At 38.1% G+C, this 9,766-nt stretch overlaps 1 protein-coding gene across 4 annotated transcripts in view; it reads left to right on the top strand.

Moving 5' to 3' along the window:
• Positions 1 to 4,613: 4,613 nt before the first annotated feature.
• Positions 4,614 to 9,766, top strand: part of LOC148999924 (uncharacterized) — a 33,235-nt gene continuing 28,082 nt past the window's right edge. For 3 of the 4 annotated variants that reach the window (XR_016170707.1, XR_016170706.1, XM_089139748.1), the window contains exon 1: positions 4,615 to 8,276. Coding sequence is in view for 2 of the 4 variants with exons in the window: in XM_089139748.1 (XP_088995874.1) it covers positions 4,929 to 8,276 (3,348 nt within the window). In the remaining 2 variants the exon portion in view is untranslated. Of the gene's footprint in view, positions 8,277 to 9,766 lie in introns of all 4 variants that reach the window. The other variant, XM_089139749.1, reaches the window with a different exon arrangement.

Raw genomic sequence — 9,766 nt, 5'->3', positions numbered from 1 at the left:
CTGTAAGATGCTATGACAATTGCCTTGTTCTTGAGCCAAATAGCAATCCCATAATTGATTATTGACAATACGAATTCATACGCATAGAATATGTATGACTAGCAACCGAATAGTTAGAACTTGGGTCAAGATTGATTTGTGTTAGATCTATTTTGAACGGAGGCAATATCATCAGGGTCTAAGTTAGAATCTTCAATGTAAATAAGGATCAAGTTTTCAGAACCCAGACATGTTGCAGTCATATTTACAACCGATTAATTTTTTGTCATCCGGTTAGTAAATCAGTTGATTTAAGGGTCTCCATTGAAGAATTAAGATCTATGCAAGAAAAACACAAATGATTAAGTGAACTCAAAATTATATAGAAAATTTTCAATCATTCTATGAATAGTTTGTATAGTTTGCATTTACAATTATGAAGCGGTGACTTCCCCTAGGAAAATTTCTACTCCAAGTCCCTCAATACCTTCATTCTACGGGGTTTTGTGGCCACACACACTCTTTGAGGAATCCTCAAGTAGAAGAAGAAATGAAACAGTGAACAGTAAAAGTCAGTTAATTGGGACCCCAATAACTCAAGAACATGACCTTCTTGAGCGACTCCTTTGATTGCTTCAACTTCTGATCTCCATTCTTCGTAGTGGATTTCAACATTGAAGTCGTTGTGGGAGAAGAAGATGTCTTTTTATCTTGTGAATAAGATCGGACATTGCCCTTGACGTGCTGATGAAACAATATCATAACATAACTCCATATATTAGATGCCTTGATCCTTCAATACCTCCATGATTCCAATGCTCGCAACTACGCTTTGCTAACGGAACTCATCTCTATTTCAAAATCGAAATGGAAATGCTTACTGTCGAACTTGAATTGATCGCAACTACAGCCCCCCCCCCCCCCAATGTGAGTCAGTTTTTGTGTTTGGGTTGGATAAACCGTATAGATTTTGCTTTAGAACGGGATTTAATATAATCAATTTACAAAGATCAGAATTTTTTCGATGGCCACATGGTGCACATCCAATGCGGCCGCTGGATGGCCACCCAAATTCGCGCCGCCAAGGATTTTAACCCTACAAAGGGAGTAGCCAAAGTGGAGAACCTCTCCACCTAGGCAGGCTGTCCTTCCATCCTCTCACACTTATATAAGGTTTGCTGGTGTACCATGGGTAGGCCATATGTAAGTGTGGGAAGATGAGAGGATAGCTATCCGATGGAGACAATTTGGACTCAAAGCCACCTAAAGGTAGAGGTTGTGTCCTCACACCTTTCCACTATACATTAGGAGGGTGATTCACTAGGGTTTCATCTTTAATTCATTTCATTATAATTTAAAAATGGTTCCCCTCTAATGTGTGGTAGAGAAGTGTGAAAGAAGTATAAACCTCTACTAATCAGATTTATTTGTCACCTGATGTCCTCTTACTTTTTTTTTTTTATTATTTTTCCCCCTCCCCCCAGGTGTGCTTTATATTAACTTACTTTTGTCTAATATTCGACATTTTTTTTTTATGAGAAACATTTCTATTCTAAAAGAAGGCAAGAAGTATATCAAGGCATCTTGATTGCACAAGTCTAAGATTCAAGGAGTGGCATTCAGCTAATTTGCCCTACTTGCCAAATATAGGTGCTACCTGGCTAATGAGTGTGAAACACTATTAGACTCTCTAGAAATAAGAGACACTAATCAATCATCCAACTTTGACAATAGTACCCTAATATCCTCCACAATGGGAAGAATATCTAGATTACAAGGCAAGAAGGGATCCATATCCACCAATTGCTTACAATCTAATTCAAACATCATTCCTGTTGGCAGGAAAAGAAAAATAAAATAAAAGACATCACTCTTGAAAAACTTGATGATGATTTGAAATACCCTGCATGGATACCCTCCTGCCACTACAATGTCGAAAGACCCCCCCTTCGTCCGATGAGGATAGAAGAACAATAATTTAGGCTTGGATGTTGCCCAAAGGGGAGAACTTGTGTTGTCATGCGATAAACCCAATACCTCCACAAGTTGAATTATTTAGTTGGGTGAAATCTGAGGTACTTTGATCCATGGAGGGGGAGGGGTTGCATGTCTGGCTCCAGCCCCAGCCACCATTGTTAGTTGTAGTTGATCTTCCATGGTGACTTGGTAGATTAATGCAAAGCACTACATGGGCCTTACGGGCCCTTTCTATAATTTGTTCATGTGATAATGTAATCCCATTAAAACATAAGTCATTTTGGGTCAACCAAAGGGTCCAACATGCATGTGATTGCAACTTATCTCATTCATGTCTTCTAGATGAACCTCCCTCCCTTTGCATCTTGTGATATCTTAGATTACAAAGTAAATGATATGCATTTTTTACCGAGAATATGTCGTCTTATAACCCCCTGCCACAAAAAAAAGACCTTGTCCTTCCCATGCATCATGCTTATTTGGATTTTTGTGAATAATTTCAACCTCTTGATGAGAAAACAACTGGGAGAGCAACTCTTGGTTCCAAGAATTAGTGCTTTCATCAATTAGATCAACTTCTACTTACACATTAGTACCCATGGGTTGAGGGGAATGAATTTGAAATAGAGGCTTGGGTATAGTTGCTTCCCCAAACCTTAGTGTTTGAGCAATCTCCACTATAGTTAATAAGTCCCAATTTCAAAGCCTCTCTTTTTTTTCAATATGCTCAGCAAGCCCAACAAGGCTTAGCCCATTTGTTCGCTTGCAAAAATCTGAATTGGGAAAATAGACTTCCTTCAGAGACTTGGCTTAGTAAGAATCCGGGTAGGCCCATAACCTCCATGCTACTTTTGCTAATAGGGTCCAATTGTGCAAGGAGGAGTCCCTAAACACCAAACCTCCCTTCTCCTTGAATTTACATAACATTGACCATGAGATCCAATGAAGCTTCTTATCCCCATCTTGTTGACTCCAATAAAAAATTGATAGGTTTTCTAACCTTGTCTAAGATACTGCACGGCAATTTGAAATGAAATCCCACATAAGTAGCCATAGTTGACCCCATCAACTTTATGAGTACTTCCCTCTGCTTCCAACCTTGTACTCAACTTGCTACCTAATCCCCAATTTCCTTGAAGATTTTGGATTTGCGCCACCCCCCCGGAAATTAGAGGAGAAACCGAAATATTTTGAGGGGTCGGCACCATATCTACCTTAAGGACTCACGAGAATCATCTTCAAATACAGCCAATCTAATATTTTAATAAAGAAAGAAACACCTAGCATCCAAGTATCTGTTGTTGATATGTCCCCCAGCTTAAGTAACGAGTTAGGTGGCCTATCTGGCATTTTTGGCTATATAACAAAATTTCAATAAGGTTGTAACCTAAAGATTTTGTAATTAATTGCTATCTCACTCTGTGCTCTATTTTAATGTTGTTTTCAGAGTTTTTAAGTTATGTTCCTATTATAAAAAAGGTCGTATAACCCCCTACAAGTATAATATGTTTTGTCATTTTGAAATTTTTGTTAAACCCCTACATGGATAATATGGTCATTTTGATATTTTTGTTTGAACATTAACAATCTTCTCTTAATAGGATGTGTTATCGTTTATTTTTCATGACCTATATAATGTGTGATTTTTTGAGGTGGTGTCATGTGTTTTGCATGTTTTTCAAGGGAAAGTATGTAAAAAACTCTAATTTGATTCCCTTGGCACAAATGCAAACATATGAACTTCTTTGTTCGGAGCTCTTCCACTTGTAGTCGAGCAAACAATACCTCTTCTTCAATCACTGAACAAATAGCCATGGGTTTGGAAATAGCAAACAAAGTAGCACCTGCTCAATCATGACAGCAATACAAAACCTACGGTTGATAAACAAATACACCAATACACCGTAGCTTTTTGTGAACTTTGCTATGCTATAACTTTCGGTTGTCATCAAAAGCTATCCTTGCCACTTCCAAAGCCTATGTGAACCTACATTGATACTTTTAACAAAGGAGTCATAAGATTTGAATGAGAAATGGGATTCAAGAACCAAAATCACTAAAAGAGACCGAAATGGTCATTGATTGAAATCTAGAGGGGCGACGTGAGATGAGTTTTGCAAAATAGCAGAAATGCTTCCCTTTTCCTTTTGAAGAGGACCATTTCAGTCCATTTTGGTTGGTACCATCAAGTTGGTCCATCCCGATCAAAATTTTGAATGAGATGGACTAAAACCTATTACAAATACTTGAACATGGACATTTCCTCTCAATTTTTTGCCTGGCCAAAACAAGTTCTACCAAAATTTGTACCATGCTAATTGGGAGTCGCGATAAGATTTTTTGCATGTAATCTAAGTTTGCAAGGTGTCGTATCAGTGCCTCTAGCAGAGCAAACAATGGCAAACCCCATTGGGAAAGCTTCTAGGCCTACCATTCCAAACTAGGATTCTCTTCCATGAGATGGAAATGGAGCTTTCATCGAGTTTCAACTAAGAATAATGATTTTGTAAATTTAGAATTTTAACCCCTTAATGTGGAATAAAAGAAAAAAATAAAAAATAGAATTCAGCATTACTTAGTGGTGCAATCCTTACCCACCAAAAATAATCCGGTCCAGAAGATGATTTATAGTGGTGGGCCTGGTGGCATCGGGCGAAAAGCGTCCACACAGAAGTGAAAAATCTTCGCTAAAAGAATGCCCGCTAAAGCTCAAAGTCAGAACCGATAAGCTCTGAAATTCAAATGTTCAGTCAATGCAATGGCTCTCGCAGCTTGTGAGTGAAGAAACTATGCTTTGTATTCGCTTCATTCGGTTAGTTTTTCATGCGATGAGAGGTAAGACGATTCTCCCTGTTTGCCATGTTTTTCCTGTACAGTGTTTTCTAACAGCAATTTTAGTGAACAGCATCAACTTTCGTCTCTGGTTGAATATTTCTGATATTTTCTGAAAAAAAAAATCTTCCGATATATTCATGATTGTGATGGAGCTCTGTTCTCCAAAGATTTGTGTTTCAAGTACTAGGCATGGTGTTCAGAGTGACATTAAACCATATGTTCTAAACTATTATGGTTTCTTAAGGGAGAAACCAATGGGAAGTTTGAAGGTTTTACCATGTGGGTTTCTTTTGAAGTGGAAGAAAAAGAGGAAAAAGCAAGTGGGTTCTTGTGGGAGTGTGGTAGGCGATTCATGCGTAATGATGGGAATGAAAGAGAGAGCCAAAGATGGGTTGACTCCTGATAAGGTAATTCAGACTCTGAAGTCCATGTCTGAACCAATTCAGGCTTTGTCGTTTTTCAAATCAGTTGCCCAACGGCCTATTGTAATTCACAACACTGAGTCATGCAATTATATGCTTGAGCTCTTGAGTGCCCACGGGAAGGTGGAAGAGATGGCTGTTGTATTTGATTTGATGCAGAAGCAAATCATAAAGAGGAATTTGGAGACTTACTTGACTATTTTTGAGAGTCTATCTGTAAGAGGAGGGATTCGGCAAGCCCCATTTGCGCTTGAACGGATGAGCAAAGCTGGTTTTGTTTTGAATGCCTTCTCGTACAATGGTTTAATCCATTTACTTCTTCAATCTGGGTTTCCTAGGGAGGCTATGTTAGTTTACAAAAGAATGCTTTCTGAAAGGATTAAACCTAGTTTGAAGACTTATTCTGCACTTATGGTAGCATCTGGGAAGAGGAGGGACGCCAAAACTGTTATGAGTTTGTTGGAAGAAATGGAAAGTATAGGTTTACAACCTAATATTTACACCTTCACAATATGCATTAGGGTGCTTGGACGTGCTGGCAAAATAGACGAAGCATGTGGGATTCTGAAGAGAATGGATGAGGAGGGATGTGGACCTGATGTCGTTACTTATACAGTTCTCATTGATGCCCTCTGTAATGCTGGTAGACTTGATACTGCTAAAAAATTGTTTTTAAAGATGAAATCTAGCAGTCATAGACCTGATCGTGTAACTTATATAACATTATTGAACAAGTTCTGTGATATCGGGGATTTGGACTCCCTGAGAGAATTTTGGGTGCAGATGGAAGCCGATGGTTATGCTGCTGATGTGATTGCTTTCACAATACTTGTGGACGCTTTATGCAAAACATATAAAATTGATGAAGCATTTGGCACTTTGGACGTCATGAGAAAGAAGGGTGTGAAACCAAATCTGTATACTTATAATACACTGATTTCTGGGCTGCTGAGAGTAAATAGGTTGAATGATGCACTAGAGCTGCTCGACTCTATGGAATCTCATGGTCCTGAGCCCACTGTTTTTACATACATCCTATTTATTGACTATTATGGCAAGTCAGGGGAGTCTAGCAAAGCTGTAGAGACCTTTTATAAGATGAAGAATAGGGGAATTGTTCCCAATGTGGTTGCTTGCAATGCATCCTTGTACGGCCTTGCCAAACACGGTAATATTGGCCTCGCAAAGAATATTTTTCATGGACTTAAGAATAATGGCCTTACTCCAGATACCATAACCTACAATATGATGATGAAGTGCTACAGTAAGGCAGGGAAGATAGATGAATCTGTAAAATTACTCTCTGAGATGATGGGAAATGGCTGTGATCCAGATGAGATTACATTCAATTCCTTAATCGATACACTTTACAAGAACCATCAAGTAGATGAGGCATGGAAAATGTTTCACAGAATGAAGAACATGGAGATTGTTCCTACGGTTGTGACCTACAATACATTGCTTGATGGATTAGGAAAAGAGGGTAGAGTGCAAAAGGCCATAGAATTATTTGAGAGTATGAAAAAATGTGGTGTCCCTCCAAACACAATAACGTTCAACACAGTCATTGATTGCCTTTGCAAGAGCGGAGAGGTCAATTGGGCCTTGAAAATGTTTTCTGGAATGTCAAAAATGGAATGTTGGCCTGATGTGTTTACATACAACACCATTATTCATGGTTTAGTTGAGGCAAACAGAGCTGGTGATGCGTTTTTGATCTTCCATCAGATGAGGAAACTGTTCTATCCTGATTTTGTGACTTTATGCACTCTCCTTCCGGTGGTGGTAAAAAGTGGGCTGGTTCAGGATGCTTTCAAGATTGCCGAGAATTTTTTCTATCAGGCTGGATATGTAGCAGAGAGGATTTGTTGGGAGAATCTGCTGGAAGCCATTTTATGTGAAGCTGATATAGAGCTGTCTATCATATTTGCTGAAAGATTGGTGTCTGCTGGAATTTGCAAGGATGATTCCATATTAATCCCTCTAGTCAAGTGTTTGTGCAGGCTCAATAAAGCGGCTGATGCTAATACATTATTTCATAAATTTACGAAGATGTATGGAATTACATCAACACTTGAAGTTTATAATGCTTTAATGGAAAGCCTCCTTGCATCCCAACTAACTGAAATGGCTTGGGATCTATTTGAAGAGATGAAGAATGCTGCTTGTGCTCCTGATATTTTCACCTACAATTTGTTACTTGATTCTCTTGGGAAGTCAGGGAGGATTGATGAACTTTACAAACTGCGTGGGGAGATGCTTGCTAGGGGATGCCAACCAAACACCATAACTCACAACATTGTCATATCCAGCCTTGTCAAGTCAAACATGTTGGATGAGGCTATAGACTTGTACTATGATCTTATTAGTGCAGACTTCTCTCCGAGTCCTTGTACATATGGCCCTCTTATAGATGGTCTGTCAAAGTCTGGAAGGGTAGAGGAAGCAAAGCAATTCTTTGAGGAGATGGTTGAATATGGATGCAAACCTAACTGTGCTGTCTATAATATTCTAATTAATGGATTTGGAAAGGTGGGAGATGTGGAAACTGCATGTTTGTTGTTTGAAAGGATGCGTAAAGAAGGAATTAAACCGGATGTAAAGACCTATACAATTCTTGTTGATTGCCTTTGGATGGTGGGGAAGGATGCTGAGGCTTTGCACTATTTCGAGGAACTGAAATTAAGTGGCCTTGATCCTGATTTGGTTTCATATAACCTGATGATTGATGGGCTTGGGAAATCACTGAGACTAGAAGAAGCTCTTTCTCTTTTCAATGAGATGCAAAATCAAGGGATCAGCCCTGACCTTTATACCTACAATTCCTTAATACTCAATCTTGGGAAGGTTGGCATGGTAAATGAAGCAAGAAAGATCTTTGAAGAGCTTCAACTTAAGGGCCTTGAACCTAATGTTATCACATATAATTCCCTCATTCGAGGGTATAGCACGTCAGGAAATCTTGACCATGCATATGCAGTGTATGAAAAGATGATGGTTGGAGGTTGTGCCCCCAACAAAGAAACAATTGCTCACCTTCCTAATCAGTCTCAAGCTTTCTAGGTGATTATCTTGCACACTCTTTTTTCACTTCTCATTGATTCCCAATGCCTGAAGCACCGAGTATTATTCCATATTCTTTCTGTCCTTATTGTAGCATCATAGAAAATCTGGCTTTCCTCAGCAGCCTGTAACATATCTGCAAGGTTGTAGATTTTGAATATTTTATCCATCAGTTAGTGTCAGGTTGGATAGAACTGAAGTAAAATTGAAGCAGAGACAAAATAAAACCTTTTCTTTTACGCGGATAAAAGAAAAAGGGCATCAACCAAGAGTAATTGGGTGTAAATAAATCTAAAACATGCTAAATGCGTTATTTAAATTCTACTTTGTGTTGCTACTGAATTATCTCTAAAATTTCTTTGCACCTTTTGCCTTCTCTATGTTTTGTGTGCAAATTTTTTTTCAGCGTCAGTTTTTCACACACACACATACTCACACACATTCTGCTGTGGATTTTTTTGCTTCTGTTAGATAGAATAATATGGAGTACATATTTCTAGTTGTAACTTGTAATGCATGATTTTGCTTAAATAATCTTTAATTCTAATTATTTTTTAAACAAGTAGATATTTTAAAGGTTGAGAAGAAGAAAAGAGAGAAAATAGAGTAAAATGTTAGAATGGAGAGATAATGTTGTAAAATATTGAAAGGTTAGTGTTTCTATAATTTCCTAAGTTTGAACAACATGAATAACTTTATTAAAATACATAATTTATTCATTCCTATCCGTAATAAAGTGGATATGTACACACCATCTAAATAGTGTATGCAATTCAACTAGACTTCGTATTCATCTGCATTAAACTTTAGAGTCCTTATTCATCTTTCACCAGCCCCAAGTTTATGGATTAATTATCCTATTTTCTTAGGGAATGATGGGTTTCAACATCCAAACAGTCAGATCGTCCTCTTTGGAATCTTTCCAAGCTAATTATCCGTTCATTGTCACCATTAGAAGAAAAACAAGTGGATCCTTCTTTGTAACTTCACATGAACCCAATATATAAGATAGGGAATAGTGGTAAAAAAATATAAAGAATTGAGACCAGTGAATAAGCTGCCCACAAGATATGGAAGACGTGAAGGTTGGAGATCAAATTTGAAGGGTGTGATTTCATTTGTGAGAAAAGTATCCTTAAGAGAGAAGGGAAGGGTGTATCGTTTAGCTATGAGTCATATAAGCTTTGTACAAGGCGTTAGGGTAGGAAGGAAATATTGGGAATAGGTGTATCTCTTCTGAGCATATCGACTCTCTTGACTCTATGAGAAAATAGGATTACTACGAAATGACTCAATGAGTGAGAGAAATTAGAAACTCGCATCTCATCATTCTTCACAAATAGCATGGAAATTGGTATGTGGGAGCATTGGTAAATAGAAGAACCATGGCTCTTGATTTTTGTCTACTATCTTTTCTTCTTCTACAAAAATAGAGCAATAATCTAAGAGACAGTGATATAAAGAAGGAAATAAGAAATCCATTCCACTCC

This window comes from Hakea prostrata, chromosome 11 (assembly GCF_041222555.1).
Source record: "Hakea prostrata isolate BN-2017 chromosome 11, UWA_Hpros_2, whole genome shotgun sequence".
In the NCBI taxonomy this organism is placed as follows: Eukaryota; Viridiplantae; Streptophyta; class Magnoliopsida; order Proteales; family Proteaceae; genus Hakea; species Hakea prostrata.
The sequence above is the reverse complement of the archived record's forward strand: the minus strand, read 5'-3'. Positions and strand labels throughout refer to the sequence as shown.